We start from the raw sequence: 20,443 nt of genomic DNA, 5'->3' as shown, positions 1-20,443 counted from the left end.
ACCCATGTTGTATTACACTAAAGGCATATTTGACTAATAGCTGGTTAAACTTTATTTGGTCAGGGAGTCGCACTGAGATCAAGATTTCCTGTAAAACCGAGCCCTGTGAACGACTTGCATCACAATTTACATAACAAATATAATAATTTACATACATACAAGCCACGCCCACTACATTCAACTCAAGGCATCGCACGCACATACAGCAACATATCACTCCAATGAGGTGCATTGTCCCGAAAACCATCCATTCTTAAGGTCATGAACTCTGAGCTCCATTAAGGTTATAAAATAACCTGACAGTTTGGACAGTAGGGCCTTGAAACTGAATTTTAAATGTCTGAGAAAGATGTTGGGCATGAGTTTTACAGGACAATCTGCTGTCTAACAAGATTGCTAAATATTTGTAAGGCTGGACTGTATCATCAGTTAAACATCAGTGGGTCGAGCTCTTGTGAAATGTACACATTTTGTCTTTTTGGAGAGATCTGCAGGTCATCCAAAGCAGCCTGTAGTCTGAGGGAGGCCCCGTGTGTCACAGGTGTACAAAAGGTGTACAAAATCATCAACAAATGGAAACCAGGACTTCAGTACCATGCATGGAGAGCTCACTGTGTCAGACAATTGAAAACATTTATTACAGTGTAATTAATTAAATGATGTGTCATTTAGACATATCAAATTCTGACCATCGTAGCCTTTTAAACAAGCTTCACACTGTAAGGTTATGTCTTATCACTGATGGGGATAAATATCTCTGACTCAACGCCAGTCGGGCAGAACTGATGAATGAGAGGTGAAACGTCTTCGACCTAAAAACCCAGTCCAGTTGATTTGAAGTTGTTTTTTTTCCAGCTGTCTTAATAAAGAATAGTAAATACAGCAGTAATCTAACAAGATCAGGCCTGAAACATTTGACTAAACCTCCAAAAGAACACGATCTTACTCTTATTTTATTAAGGATTCTGTAAATAATAATAAAACAATTCTGTCACTTAATTTTCATCTCGTATACAAAACCCACATCTACTGCATGAATGAAATCCCATTAGATCAGCTGTCTCACTCACTACAGTATATTTAACAGCTGAATGAACAGATGTTATTTTTTAAATATTTATTTTTTGCTTTAGATTACACATACCCCCTCCCTGCAATGTGTTCCTTTGAATTACAGTTTCGGTTTTTACATTTTCAAACACACGTGGCATAAAATGCCACTATTGATTTAGTAATGCCATCAGCCTTATTTAGTTCTTCTGGGGGCAAATTATGAAGTTTAGTATTCACTAAGTTTCAGTCAGTCAAATACCTATAAATGGTTTACAGTTATTGCTGTTTGGGCTCCATATTCACAAATGACTCTCCCACCAGCAAAATGTCAAATTAACTGTACAGGATGTTAGTACAAATGCATCCACTGTACTACTACTACTATTATTATTATTATTATTATTAGCAGTAGTGGTATCGTGGTTGTCCGTCCAGCTTAGAAACATACTGGAGTTCACTTTGCCTCAGCTCCTCCTCTCTCACAGGATGACTCCACCATCAGATTTCCTCATAGTTTCTTCATACTGACACAATTTCGGCAACAGAGCCAGGAGCTTTCCTTCCTCTTTTTCTGGGTCAACTGTCATTTCATTTCATAATTCCATGTTTTTAAAGCTGAGCTCAGCAGTGTAACGACAAGGCGTGTTTTATTAGAGCACACCTTCTACAGTTTACTCTGCTGCCTCCACTGTGCCATCCATCCTCTTACTCCTCAGTGGTACAGTGTGGTTTTTTTGTTCAGCCGACGTGGCAGCAGTCTGAATGGACAAGTGTGGACTGGCTCTTAACTCATGTTGTCGGCTTTGTGTATTTCCAGGTAAAGCATGGCGATGACTGGCCAGAGCTCGTGCTCTTCCATGAGTAACCACACCAAGGAGCGGGTCACCATGGCCAAAGTGACCCTGGAGAACTTCTACAGTAACCTCATTGCCCAGCATGAGGAGCGAGAGATGAGGTAACAGCCACAGGTTTCAGATCTACATATGGAAATGTTTGACTGGCCTCAAACTGAGTTTCTGATATAAAATTTAATATGTGCTGGTCAGTGTTGATATTTCAACGGGCTGCTAGATGAAGTGTGCTCTGCCTTTTTCCTGATACTGTTCTTCCTTCTTGTCAATATAACAGATACAAATGCTGCTGTCAGACAGTGGTAATAGTTAAACTGTCTTTTCAGGCAGCAGAAGCTGGAGAAAGTGATGGATCAGGAAGGCTTGGCTGATGAAGAGGTGAGTGACACCCACACACCTGCAGTGTTTTCCCAGGGCCACCCCGCTGTAATTGTGTAGAGCCAGCTGGGCATGGGCTGACGTCTGTTTCCGTCTGTTTTTAGCAGCAGGGGGTAATCATGCTGACCCGCTTTCAGCAGAGCTGGCTCATTGAGACGTGATTGCATGGAATATTGTGCAGAGGGAACGTCCTTGCAGAATAAAAAGAGGATAAACAACCATCTGTTTCTAAATATGTACATGCATACAAATGAAAAAGGAGCCATTTTATGTAAAATGCACTTACAGTGCAGTGGAAACACAATGGTGCTGACGCTGCAGCAGCTCAACACGGCTCTGCCTGGCAGGGCTGATCTGTGCTGATGGATAAACACCGTATGGAAGAACTCACTGAAGGAACTGAAGTTGCTTTGTTCTTGACACAGTGTTGGCCTGATTTTTAGATTTGTTGGAACAGTGCTGTAAAGTGCTTGTTGTTTACATAAGCTACGTTCCCACCGGAAGGTTCCCAGTGCTTTTTATTCCAAGAACTTTCACTGGAGTAGGGGTCCCTTGAGAACATTGTGATTTGAAATTCCTGCACAGCCAAAGCCCCAGGATGATTAAAAACTTAGCCTGCTGACATAAAAATGTGACAGTTGGAGGTGGGTTTGTAAGAATGCAAAAAAACAAAACAAAAGAACAGTGCATTCTTCCAATTAGACCAGTTGTTGATTGCAAAACTGCGAGCTGTCACACTGCAATCACAAGATGGTAAGTTCTTCAGGGAACTGTATAGTATTGTATTTTAGCTGCAGCTTTAAAAATGTACAGTTGTGAATGATGTGCAGTAGCAGCTGTGGGGTTTGTACTTTGCAGAAGCGTATCCGACGTTCTCAGCACGCAAGGAAAGAGACAGAGTTTCTGCGTCTGAAACGCACCCGACTGGGTCTGGAGGACTTTGAGTCTCTGAAGGTGATTGGCCGAGGAGCTTTTGGAGAGGTAACAACTTTTTACCTAAATACTTGGGACATGATTGTGCAGTTTTTCTTTTCTAACATTTCAGACACTGTGCAGAGTCTTGGATCATAGCAGAGAGAGTGTACTACGTCTTCTGATAAGTAGGCAAGATAGTGTAGTCCCTGCTGAATTGTGTTCACATTATCCCAGTAGTTGAACATGACTGCCATCCTGTAGAGAGCTGGTGTACTCTACACGTACTGCAATATCTGAGTACACAGGCACAATTAATACCCTGAGCAAATCAGTAAATATGAACTTAGGTCATTCTCAGTAAACCTGACCATGTTTCACGAGTCTGGAGATGTAACGATAATGGCAGCAAGGGTTCCCTCAGCGTATTTCAGCAGGTTTTTTTCACATGGACTTTATTATTGTTAGATTTGATTTGATAGAACTGTATTTCAGTACTGCTTTTCATTTATCAAGCCTCTGTCTGGTTGGCATGACCTCTGTGTGTTTGCTTCCAGGTTCGCCTGGTGCAAAAGAAAGACACCGGTCATGTGTATGCCATGAAGATCCTCCGCAAAGCTGACATGTTGGAGAAAGAGCAGGTATGGAGCCAGTGAAACCCACACAGTGGAATGCTGCTGTTGCTCATGTTGGACATTTTTGAACCCATGTGTGTCCCCTTCTGTTCGTTAGGTTGGTCATATCCGTGCTGAGCGGGACATACTGGTAGAAGCAGACAGCCTATGGGTGGTCAAAATGTTCTACAGCTTCCAGGATAAGATGAACCTCTACCTCATCATGGAGTTCCTACCTGGAGGTGTGATTCTGACAGCAAATGACAAATGTCTGTCCCTCATCCTAATAACTATATTACTTCTGGACTATTTTCTTGTGCTATGAAATTTGATGCTCCCACAGTGTCTGTTTGACCAGTCAGCCCCTAAAACTCCACCTGAACCATCAGAGCATTCTACCTTCGTCATCAGGGACTGTTTGGTTCAGGTTCTTGTCCACCTCCTCTGGCTGTGGCTCTCACTGTGGCCTCTGCTGTTGTGCTGCAGGAGACATGATGACCCTGCTGATGAAGAAGGACACTCTGACAGAAGAGGCCACTCAGTTCTACATAGCAGAGACGGTGCTGGCCATTGACTCCATCCACCAGCTGGGCTTCATCCACAGAGACATCAAACCAGACAACCTGCTGCTAGACTCCAGGGTGAGACAGTGTGTCCATTTTCACTTTGATTAGTTATGGTCGAGCAGTTTCTCAGCTGGGGTTGTTGTTGAAAATCACTTCGGAATCACCTTCATTGGCCAGATGTGTTGGACACAGATGCTCTTCCTAAAGTCCACTGTCATGTTCACGATTGTATCATGTCCACTAAATCAGCATGTAGCGGCCTCAGAGTTCTGGGTGATGAATTCAAACTATACTGAAACGTCATGGTGAAATGATGGCATCAGATTTCAGCTTTAGTTTTCTTCCAGTCATTTTTTTTAAATCCTTCACAAGTTGCATAATTTACTTGGTTTTTCAAATGTACTGGAAATGGAAAGAGAAACAGGAAAGTTCCCAAAGTACCAGGAATGTTTTGTTTGAAGGCGCCTGTGGTTTGTTTTCTGTTTCCAGGGCCATGTGAAGCTGTCTGACTTTGGCCTGTGCACGGGACTGAAGAGGGCTCACCGTACCGAGTTCTACAAGAACCTGAACCATAGCCTGCCCAGTGATCTCAGTAAGCAAAGTCAGGCGACGTTCTATTTATTTCAACCATCACTTGCATGCAACTTCAGCCACTTATGCTTTGTTTCATTACAACACCGATCTGTCATGTTTATACTGACACACTGTACAGAGTTGATCCTGTCAAACAGGTCTCTGGGTAAAACAACCCAGCAGTCACTCCAGACTGGTTAAGATTAAGTATTAAGGTGTTTATTGCATCTGAAAGGCCCCAGCTTTTAACAGTGAGCTGTCCTGTGTCCGCAGCCTTCCAGAACATGAACTCCAAGAGGAAAGCAGAGACCTGGAAGAGGAACAGGAGGCAGCTGGTAGGTCTGCACACGGCATCACACCCCGACAGCTTAGAAATAATACGTTAACACCTGACAGCAAACGGCCTCTAACCCTCTTCCTCCCCTCCGTCAGGCTTTCTCCACAGTGGGAACCCCAGACTACATCGCTCCAGAGGTCTTCATGCAGAATGGATACAACAAGCTGTGTGACTGGTGGAGCCTGGGTGTCATCATGTACGAGATGCTGATAGGTAACGACTCAGCATTCAGCGTGTTTATCCTAACGGGTCTTAGGTCAGGCCAGATGTGTGTAAATGATAGTTTGTTCACTCTGTGCAGGTTACCCTCCGTTCTGCTCGGAGACGCCTCAGGAGACGTACAGGAAAGTGATGAACTGGAGAGAGACTCTGACCTTTCCTCCAGAAGTGCCTATATCAGAGAAGGCCAAAGACCTCATCCTCAGGCAGGAACACACCTCTGCTCACCGTAGTGGTTGATGCGGCTACTCAGTCACTGATTATATTGACAAGAGAGGGATTGCTTTGTTTGGAATATTTCTAAATTATCTAATAGCATCTCACATTTAGCATGGTTCATAGCGAGTTGGTGTCTGATAGGAAGTGATCACATGTTGTGTGTGCAGGTTCTGCTGTGAGGAGGAGCACAGGATCGGTGCTGCAGGTGTGGAGGAGATCAAGTCCAATCCTTTCTTTGAGGGGGTGGACTACGACCACATCAGGTACACATGCCCCATGTCCCCCCCCAGTTCTTTGTACCTGGTTCACCAATGTCAGGCTAACACAGTAGCCAGCTCAGATCAGCTGTTTCTCTGCCTGTGAAGTTCCCAAATGCACACTGTCACGATGGGCACATGTCCTCATCTCTTTCCTAAATCCACTGTGTTCTGCAGAGAGAGACCAGCTGCCATTCCTATAGAGATCAAAAGCATCGACGACACCTCAAACTTCGACGAGTTCCCTGACTCGGACATCCTCACGCCAACAGGTACCCAGCCTGTTTTTGAAGAGCACATTTCAGCGTTTGCTCCCCTGTTGTGATATCTTAAACAATTTCTTCTTCTTTTCCAGGGACCCAGGTGTCCAACCAGACTGAGGCCAACCTGAAGAACAAGGACTGGGTCTTCATCAACTACACCTACAAACGCTTCGAGGGTTTGACCGCTCGAGGAGCTATACCGTCCTACATGAAGTCAGGGAAGAGATGAGCAGCCATCTGAATGATTTGTCCAAACCCCTGCTGTCTGAAGATGCTGAGCCCTGACCAGAGAACTTTGTGTTCTTCACATGATCTGAGTGATGAGGATTCTCTTCACACAGGACTTTGCAAATAATAATAGAGGTTCAGTTTTATCTGTTGCTTTCCACCATAGGAACTACTGCCTTCACTTTCTCTGATGCTTCCGAGGGTACCTTCCTACTCGTGCATGAAAACTGAACTGGGATCAAAGTGGTTGTGATTCTCTCTACCATGGACGCAGTGGGATGTCTTCACTGCTTCTACCAGCATCATTTACATTCTCTCTCTACAGACCAGCACCTGTTGGACCTACCAGCAGCTCTTTTCCTTCCAAATCCGTACATCCCAGCTTGAACATTGCATTACTTTGTCACCTGAACTGCACCAGGTGCTCTGCAGGGATTCTGTCCAGATGTTTCTTGTCGCTCACTGCGAGGCTTCCTTAAAGTGCTGCGGGCTTTTTAACATGACCTAACCAAAGACTGTGAGCTTGGTGATGTTTCTGCTTGATCCCTGTCACTTCGTCGTCTTCTTCTTCATAGAGTGATACTTGCAAGATTTGCTTGTTGAAAAGCGTGATTATATTAGAATGGTGCGTCTTGTTACATTTTTACAGTGGCCCCTCATGTTCAGTTATCTTTAGCACCTTATGCGATGTCTGGTCCAACTCCAGTACAGTCAGGCCTACAGCGCATTAGTTTGTTTTATTGAACTGGAAAGGTACATTTGTGTCCACACATGGTTTGACAGAGATAAGACGGAATATCAAAAGGCAAATTGACTGTTTTAATGCCACCTGTGTATAACACATCAATACATTTTCTACTCAAACTTCAAACTAACGCAGTTAGCCCTGGTTCGACGTAGTAGCTGGTGACCCACTGTTAAAAGGTTTTCAGATAGGACGCGGTATGTGCTGCGCTCGCCACGGGGGTTGGGCACAGCCCAGCAGAGGAGGGCGCACATATGCAAATGTAGGGTGCCAGTTGCTAGGGGACCATAAAGCTTTCCAGGAGGTGGTTAGCAGATGTTAACTAGTTTTTCAAGCAGTGGACTTGGCTGCACATTATCTCTCTACATGTCAGCGAAAAGCTCTGGCTTTAGTTGTATTGGTGAGGACTTTGTTTTTAACTTCAGTGCAGCGTGCATGGATGGCATGCTTGACCTTATGCTCCGCCCACAGCGTCCTGTCTGAAAGCCCCTTTACTCTACAGAATGGGTACATTAGTGCTGCTGCTGATGATGATGAGCTTGTCACATTGTTGTAATGCCACAGACAGATGCAGCCGCGTTGTCTGAAAATACTCCGTGTCAGTTTATTAGGTACAGTGCAGTCCTTATAACAGAGCTAATGATTTAAACAAGCTGGTATAGAACTGAAATAAAGGTGTGAAGGCAGAGCACCGACAGGAATATATTTACAACTAGTTTTATCTCCATGTCCAGATCATGTGTTCTAAAACGATTGTCCTCTCTGTTTATAAGGATCTAAGTCAGTCTAATCCAACAGTCCTGCAGTAAATCCTCCTTCATGAAGGTGATAACGTTCAGTTTGTGCGGATTCACCTGTGTGATCACTGGAAGCTGCATTATACAGAGGTGTTTCTCTTGGTTTTATCAATCAGGTTAGGCTAAATCAAAAACATCTCTATCTATATAACACAGTAACAGTAGCACAACATCCAGCCTGAACACAAACTCAACATGATCAGCCACAATTTAACATTTTCTAAGAGACAGTCAGCATCTTAAACAGCAACTCCACAATGACACGGTGCTTTTCCTCACAACAAACATGGATTTACCTTTTAAACCTGGAAGCACACGGATGCATATTTTACAGTGAACACAATATCCAAAATGCTGTCATTTAAAATGAATGTAAATGAAATTTGGAGTCATAGAGAAGTTATTTTTCACAATAATTCCAAAATGCTGTTTGTGTGAATGTAGCCTGGACCACTTTGCTTTAATCTCTCTCCTGACATGAGGTTTAACTGTGGAAGCTGATTCCTCCAGAAACAAGGAAAAACAAAAAAAGGTCAGAATGTTTTTTGTTTTTGAGATTTTTTAGATTGAATTGTGGGATTTACTGTCCACGCACCTATGGCAAAGATTTACTAAGTCAAATTATGACATGCCCTCGTAGGTTCGACTTGCTTGATTCTGTTTAGTTTGAATTTGGATTTGAAGATTTTAAAAAGATTACTTTTAAAATTACTGCTGTACCGTACATCATCAGTTGAAAACCTGGTAGATCCTGTAATTCTTTTTTTAATACAGTATGTCATTTTAAACTGGTGAGTCAGAAAGTTACGTATTTATTTACAATGTCAAAATCCGACCGTTTGACGCTAAAATGATTGATTTGAAGACGACTTGGTTTATTATAATTGTTAATTTGCATTTCCTCCTTCTCTACGTTCCCTGGCAGGAATGAGCTTCCACAGTGACAGTTGAGTCTAAAGGGTTTTTTCTTGTCTGTAACATAAATCCTATTGTGTGCAGGTAGTGTGTAGAGCACAGTGTAACACATTTTAGAAGAGCATGCAGCGGAGCTGTTTTTCTAGAACGGGAACATTTTTTATGCAAAGTGATGCCGGAAGGCTCCTGCTCGGCGTGTTTTAGAGACAACATGGGATGACTTGTTTTATAGAGGACACCTCCTGGTGTGTGTGTGTGTGTGTGTGTGGGTGGGTGTGTGATAACGCTCAGTAAAACCAATGTAATGCTGGACTGGTTGAAACTCTGTGTATTGTTTCTGCCAGGAATGTGTGCGCACGCTATGTGCTGTCATGTACCACATGTGATCTGAGAGTTGGGTGTGAGGGGGGTTTGGGAAGGTGGGTGTACATTATTTAAACCAGTGCTGTCTTTGTATTGTTTTCTGCTATTTGACAATGAATTACTCTGCACTCACTGTGCTGTGTTCCTTAACAGGTGGACGAACGGTAGCCGAGTACCTTTACATGTAGACTGCAACTTAACAGGCCTGTTGCTTTAAAATTAAACACTTTACAAATACAAAAAAACTATTGAGGCCTTTTAGAGGCATAAGATGTAATGGGGTCGTTTTAATGATCAGACCTGCAGTAAGCTCAACATGTTGCTTCTGAATGAGTCTGATTAAAATGAAAACTATTGTTACAACAGAAGAGGGCTTGTTCACTTTTTGGCACAGAGCAGGAAGGTTGTTAGTGGTAATTTCAGTAGACGGCAAAGACAATGTGCCAGGATCCAACTGGATTCTAAAGCACATTTACTCTGCAGTGTACAGAACTGCCTCCATGCTTATAAGTAAGCATCTCATCCTGAGGAAATAAGTGTGAAGACATCAGTGTGTAGCTCAGTCTGTCTGTGTTTTAGTTAAGAATACACAGCTCTCTTACCTGCAGATGTTCACGTTTACACCACGTCTGTCTTCATTTAGGGTTTCGTTAAGGGAAAATATTTTAATTACTTATTTAAACCAGGTCTTATCCACTACAGCGCATACATCACAGCTTCAACAACAAATATACCTCAGGGAACAGTTTCTCTTCCATTTTTGCATATATTAAAAAAAACAAAACAATGGAAGACAGAAACGAGCAACGTGGCACAAAATATCATCCATCAATAACCATGTCATTTTCTTTGTGTAAATGCAGATCTTACCTAATGGCCGTCCAGCCAGAGCCAATCTCAGCTGACACTGGTTTAATAACGTGGTTAATCAATAAATGTGCCAGTATTGTTAACTTGGACTAAACACTACTGAGTAGGAAACATTTTATTTTCATCACAACACATTTACATGTATAGCAACGAGACCGGGAGCTGGAGTCAGAATATGATCATCACCCATTCATCAGTCACGTGTGCGAGCGTGGTCGGCCTTCGTTACAGGGTTAACGGACCTCGGCCCACACAAACATGTTCAGATGGAGACATTTAAATGCAACGGAGCAAATGACAGATTTTTAAAAAGTTACTTTACACCACAGAAATATTTCTGAATTACAAAAAGAAAATACACTCACTGGCCACTTTATTAGGTACGCCTGGCCAGTACTGGGTTGGTTTAAAGGGACAGGCATGGTCAGCAACAATACTCAGGATTTCATTTCAGTGATGCTCAGTTGGTACTAAGGGGCCCAAACTGTGGCAAGAAAAGGTGCTCCACACCGTTACAGCACCAGCAGCAGCCTGAACTGTTGATACGAGGCAGGATGGCTCCTGCTTTCATGTTGTTCAGACCGTATCATACAAATGGTGAAGCAGAAATGGAAACTCAGGCCAGGCAATGCTTCTTCCAAGTTTGGGAAGCCCTTGTGAATTGTAGCCTGTTTCCTGTTCTTAGCATGAGCGGCACCCGGTGTGGTCTCCTGCTGCTGTAGCCCTGGTTCGACATGCTGTGCATTCAGAGATGCTCTTTTGCACACAAGTTGAGTTACCCTTGCTTTTCTATCAACTTGAACCAGTCTGGCCAATCTCCTCTGCCATCAACAAAGCATTTTCGCCCAGAGAGCTGCTGCTCGATGGACACCGTCTCTTTGCCCAGACCCTTCTCTGTAAACCCTAGAGATGTCTGTGTGAAAATCCCAGTAGATGAGCAGTTTCTGAAACGCTCTGGCACCAACAACCATGCCAAAGTCACATATCACCATTCCTCCCTAATCTGAACTTCAGCAGATCTTGACCATCATGTCAAATGCACCGAGTTGCTGCCATGCGATTGGCTGATTATACATTTACATTAACAAGCAGCTGAACAAGTGTACCTAATAAAGTGGCCATGTGTATAATCCTGTATACATCTACAACTTGGGTCATATTAATATATTGTTTTTACATTGCAGACATGCATTTCATATATTTTTTAAAATTTATTCTATCCCCAGTGTTTACACTTTTAAAAATTTGCAATACTTTGTGTTAATCTCAGCAAAACCAAACACACACACTTAACTGGATGGCAAAGAAATGACAGATGTTCTGTTGTGAACAAACCAAACCTCATGCAGCTTCAGAACAGTCACTAGAGGGTAAGAACCAGGAATAACAATCTGAGAGGATTTTAGTTAAAAATAAATGTTAACTGGGATCATACTGATAAAACTGTCACTACAGAAATAGCTACTGTAACACAGAGTTAGTTGAGCTGGTTGACAGCTAGTTAAACACCTAGACAGGTCATATAACCTCTTCTAAAACATGTTTCCAACTTTAACAAGTGCATAACAGGCTGTTTGAACCAACTGTTCACAGAAGCTGGAAATGCTCTGCTTAGAATCGATCTCTGGGTACGCCTTGTGTGACAGCATCAATTACTGCAGCGCCCAAGAGCCTCAGGAGCAGTTATTATGAAGAGGAAGCCATGCAATCAGAGTTGTAGGGCACTCACAGATGATTGCTGCAAGACACTGCGGTTTCTGATTCTGAAATGATTCAAACTGGTGAAAGAAAACAAAAATGTGTGTCCTGACCCGACTGAACTGAACTTAAACTCCTGTAACAAAAAGTTCATTGGCACTCCATGAGCTGTGTCTGCTGCTACATCTGGATAACAGCAGCAGCGGCTTGACGTCGGGGTGGAAAACATCTCTGAGCAAGAGGATGACGAAGAACACCCTAAGCAGGTGATGTCAGTCCTCTATAGGGGCCAGGGAAGTCACAGGCACCCGACGGAAAAAGAAGCTGGATCCTCTGAAGAGGTGACCCTAACAGGAAGGGACACGTACTGGAATAGTCACTACTTCAATATGAGTTTTGTATCAAACTAAGTGACCACATGAACAACACTGGGGTGGGAGTCAGTTCTGAACCTTGGTTATATCCCCCTGATTTAGGGAAACCCTCCCTTCAACACTTGACATAGTTTAGTAAATTGCTATTAATTACCACTGAACCTAAAAGTTGAACCTATTCCACCCAACGTCTTTTTAGCTTAGAGGGTCTAGTGAGACTCAAAACAAACTGATACCATAAGCCACTCTTTGCCCCTCCCATCACATCTTGTTTCCTAGCAACAATGTAACCTATGGATGCCTGCTTGGGACAAACTGTACAAATTGCAGCCTCCAGTCTGAAGCTAGCATTAGCTAGCTAACAGTAAATGTGTCAGTCCAGTACAAACACTTGTTTCTGCTGATGTGACACAAAGCTCCAGTTCCTCCCAGATCAAAATAATATTACTACAACACAAGGTAAAATCCAGACCATGCTAGGTGGCTAATGCTACCAAAACAAACAGGTTAGCTTTAGATGCTAACACATCCAGAAGGAAGAAGGCCACATCTGGATCCAGTCTGCTTTGTGTCACATCAGCTCTCATGTATGATTGGGTAGAACACCGTGTGTCCTTCCCTTTCTATCACACATTATCAATACACTTTCTCAGGTAGAATCTAGTCTGAAGTGAGAGGTGTGTATTTGCACAGAATGAGCAGAGCGTACCTTGTGGCTCAGGTGATTCCAGCAGTGCAGCCAGGACTTAAAGATGGGAGAGTGAGGAGGAAGACCTGCAGCCAGGCTGACAACACAAAGCACAACCAATCACAATGAAGCATCATGACAGTAGCCAAGATTTTAGAAATAAGATGATTCATGTATTTAGTTATATTAAATTTCGTTAAACCTCAGATTAATTTTAAATGTATGTGAATCAGGCTATAACATATATACATAAACATCCATCCTTGTTACTATAAATCTAAACCCTTTGGTACGTGCTTCCAGACTGAACGAACCGACTTCATGCTGTTGAACAGTAACATGTCCATCTATCTGTTAATATCCCTGATGATTAATCTGTGAGTAACGTCTGAGCGTGCCACTCACCCACAGTTGTTGACTGCCATGAGATCAGCCACCAACATGAACGGATATGTTAGAACACTCACTGCAATCTAGAGAAAAACACTGCATTAATCTGCTGTAAGGAAAAATATGTTAAATAACAGTGTGAACGTTCAACTTACACCCATCACAAATTTAGTGTAGCTTCTCACTGCTGAGGCCTGACTGAACTGCAACAAAAACACAAGGAGAGAGCTGGACGTGAACCTGTCAAGACATTTATTGAAAATCAAACTTGGTCCTTTGGTTGTGGAAGAATAAAGAAGGTCAGAGGTGAAAACCAAAGAGAACTCACACTAAATAGGTAAAATCATGGATACTACAGTGACAGGCTGAATGAGCTTCCCTGAACTGTTCTCATCTCGTGCATTCGCTGAGCTCAACAAGCCAATCAGAGTGGTCTCTCTCACTGACGAGGCCAACACTGATTCAACATGTCAAATCAGAAGAAAAGTGCGGGAGACACTGTGAAGATGAGGGTGACCGACGCTCATCGACGGCGGGCTTTGTGTCATGGGCCTTAGAGAGCGTGTGACGTTACCGTTTTCTCTCAGCCAAGTTGAAATGATGATGTGTTGTGGTTCTGACACTTGTACCTTAACATATTAAGCTGTTTTAAAATTCTAAAATACGATATGTAAAATGACAGGTGCATGTTTTGTGTGTAAATGCAAATATCTTTCCTAGACTAATCAACACATGCCAAAATTTGTATTTCCTGATATGCCATTAGGGCTGTAAACTGTAATAGTCAACCATCGTTCTCTTACTAAACCACAGTAGCGTGTCAGTACGTGTGCAGTGGTGGACTTACACCGTCGTCTACAGCGTAGGTGTTAATAAAGTGAGCCAGGAGGTTACAACACCACAGGAAGAGGACCTCTCCAAGCACATGGGGCATGAGACCACTGCAAACACACAAAACACTGCTCAGACAGGGGGAGGGTCAAGATCTGGGTAAATATAAAAATGTGACTGAGGAACAGTTAAGTGCAACTCACACATAGAATCCAGCAACTCCTTCCTCCTTAAAAATCTTGACAATACAACTGAACACCCCTCTGTAAATGTGACACGGACTCAAATCAACGTGCAGGAAGTCCACAGCACAAACACCTAAAAACCAGATTTCTGACTCTTATCCAAATTACAACTCATCTGCCATCGGGTTCTTTTGCTTGGTTGGTCATGAATTTTTAAGGACATGTACATATTGGACAGTAGAGTAGAGTAGAGTAGAGCAGGTACTTTATTGATATATTACAGCAGATCTGCAACATTATACAAAGTCTTACCCATATTTGACCTCTCTGCCAACAAACTGAGCCATGCAACGCACTGACATAACTGTCAAAGGAAAAGAAAACAGCTGGTCAGTGAAAGAGCCAGCACACTGTCCCTGGTTATAACATGGCACATACTGTAGAGGTAGCACAACGTGGGTGGCTGGTTAATGCAGACAGTTTAATGCTTTAAGTCATTTATTCACTGGTTTCCTCTGGTCCAATGTGAGGATTCTCTGTTCTGCTCTAGGTCACTGGCTGGACAAAACCAGACACATGACGACATCACCACGGCCTCTGAAATGGGCCTTTTTCACAAATTTTCACATTTTATACACAACAACAACAACTGATCGATAAAATTAACTTCACAACCAACTGATAACGAGTCATTAGCTGCAGCTTAGTTTCAGGTGTGACGTTTGTGTGGATCAGGCAGAAGCATCCAGAGCGTAGCTGGTAACCAAACACACAAGCAGCCTGACTGAGGACGTACCATGAAAAGGATGAGTGGCTACTCTGGAAAGGCACTGGATGATCATCTCATGTGTGGTCTGGAGAGAGAAGACAATTTACAGATATACATGTAAGACTTGTTCCAAAATAAAAGAACAGGTTAAGAAAAGAAGTAGTAACATAGGTGACCCCACAGAAACTTTGGCTGATTAAAATGGTCTAAAATCCAGCAAAATCTTTTAATCTGCCTGCTCAAAGGGATGACTAAAGAAGAGTCTTGAACTTAGATGATGCATATGTTTAAGAACCAAAGAAGCCAATTCATTCAAATACCAAAATATCCAGCACAAATAAGGCATTAAATACAACAAGACATTTCAAATATATCCCTAATTCTGGCCTGATGCCGCAGCGTCCACGTTCTGCTACAGCAGGTGAAAATCACATCTCACCTCTTTGATCACTTTCCTGAGTGAAGTCTGCGGCTCGTCTTTCTTGGACAGAAGCTTCACCTTCTGAATAATGAACAGCAATTACTTTGACAACCTTTCAATGCGTTAAAACAACATTTTACCCAAAGGCATTTCTTTCTGTTACTCACATGCCAGTCATTTAAGATCCACTTATATGAACAGTGGGTTCTTCAACACTTTTGTCTTCACAGTTTATCTCATGAACAAAATTCACCGGTGATCCAGGCCTGCAGTGAATCACGTACTGATAGTCTGCCTTCTTAAGAATAAAATGTCCTGATCTGAATGATGTTAAAAGCAATAAAATGAAAGTGCCCTGCTACACCACAGCCTGTAGTGCTGTATCTTCTAAGGCTGTGAAATGTGAACTTCATTCATTCAAGTCCATAACAGATGAGAAACTGAGTGAAACATTTATAGTGAAGTAATTCATCCACTGATGGATTCAAACTAAGCAATAATCCACTTTTCCTCCGGTGAAATGTGTTGACAACTCTTAAATACAAAATATTTCGAAAACATACTGGTATCAGCTTTCTTAGAGAATGTTAAGGTACGTCAAGTCGTGTTGGGGCACTGTTTTAGGAGGGAGGCGCTGTATTTACTTGCACATATTCTTGTGCTGTTTTGCTAAGAAGTTCAAATCATTTAGATCTGGCTTTACTGACTGCAGTGATTCAAACTGGATAACCTTAGCTGACTGTAGCTAACTCTTAGGGGACCTAGAGGGAGACTGAACATTGACTCTGCACCCTGATCTCAGCTCTCAGTTCGGGAGCTAACGCTAGCTAGCAGCAGATGACACAGACACTGCAGATAAATTGACTTCTGTCCTGTCTGTCCTCAGACTGAACAGTAAAGTGGACGTAGCTGAAGCATGCACTACTGTATGTAGCTGTATATAGACGTATGTAGTGTACATCTCTGATGGCTAAACAGCGTGATGCCCCTATAACATTTACCCATAATTCAAGACAGCGTGATGACAACTTCACATTCTCTATTAGTAAGTAACTTGTTCAACTAATTAAACTCAAAGGCTCAGTCCTGGCTTACCCGTTTCAGTTTGCTCCTGACCACAGTAGAGACAGCACTGGACACGATGCGATGTGAGAGACCACGGAAGAGCCCTGTCGTTCCATCCACTTTGACAATGTGTTGTGCTGAAAACCAATTCACTTCCTGTCAGCTGCTCTTAACTCATGTCCAGTAAACAAGATGCTGATTAATGACGCCACTCACCATAGGAGAGGAAGCCAGGCAGGTATAAGACTTTTCTTCCAAACATGGTTGTGCCCACGGTCGGGGGAAGGGGTTCATGTCCCACCTAGAGACAACCATGAGATTAAACACAGCTTCTCTGCTCTGTGGGAATACGTGGTCTGATGTCAAAAGAAACAGTTTTCCCTCCTCTCACCAGATCTAAACTAAACACGCTGGAGGAAATGTGAGACCAGATGAGGCAGAGCTGTCAAAGTGTAACACCTTAAGGTGAAGTCCAGAAGGAAATTAATAATACTGAGTGACAGATTATCAACTTTCTGATCCAGCAATGACTGTGAAAGGGGGTAAACCATCCTAGTTAGTGATCAACCACTATGGGCTTTCAGTGGACTGTGCTGACCTTTAGAGGGAGGAGGCCAGTGGCTGATATATATAATGTAGATATTTTTATTTTTTACATCAAATAAATGAAAAATTTAAACCAATTAAGATCAACACATTAAAAATATTAAGCATTTGATGATAAAAAATGGGATGTACATTTACCACACTCCTTTAATTTTAAATTAAAAAACCCCACAAGTAACCAAAAATCTACCTGCAGATGTGTTGACAGACACTCGTTAGTCAGGCCTTAGAGAACAGACACTGGCCAATAATGATAATCTAAAGATACCAAATAGCCTTATTAATCGGCCACTAATCCTAAAACCCACTGTCAGGTTTTGTGAAACCACAAAGGTTCATTTCACTGACTGCCCATCCAGACCACATTAGTCCAGGTCTGGATCAAAAACCACTGTTCCTAGACTTATTTTACAGCCATTGTTTATTCCAGTTAGTAACTTCTATTACTAAAATTATATTTAAATGTTTTATTTCCTCGTGTTTTGTTTTCCAATTTAAAAAAGTCCATGTACTGCACTGTTCACAAATTTAATTGTTAAATTGACGTTTGTATTTATCTTAGTCTTTTAGTCCCTGTTTTTCGTATTCCTCACTTTTATTCCGTCTTTTGTCAGTTTGTAAAGCACTGAACTGCATGAGCCTGTGTGAAACTGGTTTGACTGACTGGTTCGTAGAAAACGTTGTCAGTGTAAACGGTGGACCCGTTCTAACTCGGTTCAACAATTTCATCTTAACAGCCTCCATTGAGAAAAAGCAACGATCGCAATTTGCACGAATACGTGATTAGTGATACATTAGCCATAAATCGGATGTTTGAACCGCACTTCACTGGACTCTGGGAGGAACCCCACCCCCCCACCCCCGGAGCCGGGGAACGAGGCGACCGGGTAGCGAGCTGCATTTAGCCGCTAAGCTGAATGAGTACAGTACACAGGTAGCATTTGAACGAGCCCAAAGAAAACACAGCAGCGCATCGACAGCTAACTGTTAGCTGGCTACCTGTATTAGCAGCTTCACATATAGCAGCGGATGTGTGATGGCCGTTACTCCCGCTCCCAGCAGCAACACTGCGGTGTCCACATCCGCGGAGGTCCGCTTGGCATCCTGCTCATCACGGACGCGCTGACCGGACAGGTTTTCTTGCGATTCCATGTTTTAACCACCGTAAAGCAGGAGACGGTTCATCCTCGGACGCTGCCCAGTACTACTACTACTACTACTAAACAACTTCCGCTCTGAACTTTCAAAAATAAGTCGGTGCCTCAGAGGTGATTTAGATATGCCGCGGTTAGAGCGAATGAATATTAACTTAAATAAACCGCACTTGTTTTTAACGACCTGCGAAAACATACGTGTTTGTTTTAATTTCATAAACTGTTAAAATTAGCAGCTATGATTAACCGTCACGTGACAGCGGAACCAAAACACATGGGCGGAGTCTTGACATAAACACGTGCGTACATTTCCTTCCCCATAATCTCGTGTCGCCAGACCTGTTTGGGCTCCAGCTGTTCACACGTTATAGAACACTGGAAAATTACCGAAAATAGTGGCCGACAGATGGTACCCGAGATGCACTCACAAAACATTTCTAAAGTTAAACTAAAACCAATTAACCTGCTATACTGTGACCACTTTAATTCAATACTGGACTACCCACACACGATTTTAATGGAAGCACACTGCATTTCACAAGAAAAATAAAAAATAAACCGATGGTCCATGAGCTATCCTGTATTTACACACTATGATTTGGCCCAACTCTTCTTTATTTCTCTAGCTACCTGGACATTTCCCTCCAGTACTGTTAGGTATTTTAGTCAGCTAGATATTGGATAGATACTTTATGTATTAGAAATGTTTAGTGGAGATAGGATGTCTAGTTAGACTGTTAAATGCTTAGTCATGCTTATGAGTTTCTACAGGGTACATCTGGTCAAGGATAACTAGAGAGAAGAGTTGATGACTGTCAGCAGACAGGGTGTTTAATATTATTATTATGACGTGTATAACTGTAGCCTTAGCCATAATATGTTCTTATGTTTAAGACACGACATGTTACTAGAGGTCGTGTGAGAATGTTTTTAGCTACACACCACTTAACCAACAGACACACACACATTGATTTGCTTCATGTTTTGACTACTGCTATGACCAGCTGCAAAGCTGGTAACAGAGACGTCTCGGTTGACGTTTCTGTGTAGTATGGGGCTAGCCCAACCGAGGGGATATAATGTATAGGCCTGGTGGGTTCAGGGTCTTTCATCTTACATCTGCCTGGGAGCAGTTTGGAGGTGCAAGATACCTGAGCGTGTAATGATAATTTTACCTGTGATCCTTTGAATAAATCAGCACTGTTTTGGAGTTACTTGGACTGTCTCGTCTCTCAGAGTTAGCAATGGTAAGAAGAACTGAATCTTACAATTACCCCAGTCACTTTTCAAGCAAATATATTAATTTAAAGAGGGACTCAACAGGTTTAATAATTGTAACTTGTAACATGAGCTGTAATGCCCTGACACTGAAAAAGCCCCTGAATGTTATATTTTAAAGCTCCAACAGTTAAGACTTTGACTCCTGGGGTTACTATCAGGACCTCTACACACTGGTATCTTCCTGCATTTTAAAATAAGGAAAGATTAACATGTCTTAATCTATGATGCTATACGGAAATACAAGATTACACTGTGGCAGTAAAACATCTTAAAAAGGTGACAAAGTAGCAGGGACCTAATGTTAAGTGATATTTGATAACACTATTTCTACTTAAGGTAGATTTAGCTTTCAAGAAAGGATTAGTTTCATGATGCACGTTTGTTTCTAACAAACAAATCTGTGGCCGATATATTATTCTACATGGTGTCAAACTGTACTGTCAAGTATACAATTCTAGACCTTAGTATCATCATCATCATCATCATTAATGAGAAAACCCCAACAAATCCCCCTTGAGCAGCACTTGGCGACAGTGTTTTTTTCCCGTACTTGGAGTCCTCCCACATATGGAAAATCTAATAATCACATGAAACGCAACACTTTCCCTCCCCAGGCCTAACTGAAGCGCGAGTCTCCCCCTTGAAACTTGGCAGAGCAAGACAACTCAGAAATGTATCCCTAAAGTAAAATAAAGTTATTAAAATCTGGGTGGTGATGATTTTGAAAACAGTACAACTACACTTATTAAGACAGACTTACAACAAACTACAACTCTAACCGCTCCAACTAGAACCGCTCATTAATCTAACCACTAAACCTG

At 42.3% G+C, this 20,443-nt stretch overlaps 2 protein-coding genes across 3 annotated transcripts in view; one reads left to right on the top strand and one right to left on the bottom strand.

Moving 5' to 3' along the window:
* LOC109953396 (serine/threonine-protein kinase 38) overlaps positions 1–9,651 on the top strand; it is a 10,676-nt gene extending 1,025 nt beyond the window's left edge. The window contains exons 2-14 of one of the 2 annotated variants that reach the window (XM_020588877.1): positions 1,871–2,008; positions 2,231–2,282; positions 3,141–3,263; positions 3,752–3,835; positions 3,927–4,050; positions 4,295–4,449; positions 4,864–4,966; positions 5,221–5,282; positions 5,380–5,497; positions 5,586–5,709; positions 5,890–5,985; positions 6,157–6,251; positions 6,335–9,651. In XM_020588877.1, the coding sequence (XP_020444533.1) occupies positions 1,878–2,008; positions 2,231–2,282; positions 3,141–3,263; positions 3,752–3,835; positions 3,927–4,050; positions 4,295–4,449; positions 4,864–4,966; positions 5,221–5,282; positions 5,380–5,497; positions 5,586–5,709; positions 5,890–5,985; positions 6,157–6,251; positions 6,335–6,471 (1,404 nt within the window). In that variant the 5' untranslated portion in view covers positions 1,871–1,877 and the 3' untranslated portion in view covers positions 6,472–9,651. Of the gene's footprint in view, positions 1–1,870; positions 2,009–2,230; positions 2,283–3,140; positions 3,264–3,751; positions 3,836–3,926; positions 4,051–4,294; positions 4,450–4,863; positions 4,976–5,220; positions 5,283–5,379; positions 5,498–5,585; positions 5,710–5,889; positions 5,986–6,156; positions 6,252–6,334 lie in introns of both variants that reach the window. The other variant, XM_020588876.1, reaches the window with a different exon arrangement.
* A 593-nt stretch (positions 9,652–10,244) lies between these two features.
* On the bottom strand, positions 10,245–18,604 carry LOC109953397 (mitochondrial carrier homolog 1-like). The gene is made up of 12 exons (XM_020588878.1): positions 18,187–18,604; positions 16,798–16,882; positions 16,612–16,718; positions 15,535–15,597; positions 15,123–15,180; positions 14,639–14,690; positions 14,345–14,404; positions 14,158–14,251; positions 13,466–13,513; positions 13,326–13,393; positions 12,942–13,017; positions 10,245–12,205 (listed from the first exon to the last, which is right to left on the bottom strand). The coding sequence occupies exons 1-12, from the start codon at positions 18,337–18,339 to the stop codon at positions 12,131–12,133; spliced, it is 939 nt and encodes a 312-aa protein (XP_020444534.1). The 5' UTR covers positions 18,340–18,604; the 3' UTR covers positions 10,245–12,130.
* Positions 18,605–20,443: the final 1,839 nt, after the last annotated feature.

Source organism: Monopterus albus, unplaced genomic scaffold (assembly GCF_001952655.1).
Source record: "Monopterus albus unplaced genomic scaffold, M_albus_1.0 scaffold657.1, whole genome shotgun sequence".
Classification (NCBI taxonomy): domain Eukaryota; kingdom Metazoa; phylum Chordata; class Actinopteri; order Synbranchiformes; family Synbranchidae; genus Monopterus; species Monopterus albus.
This window is presented reverse-complemented; position numbering and strand designations above follow the sequence as displayed.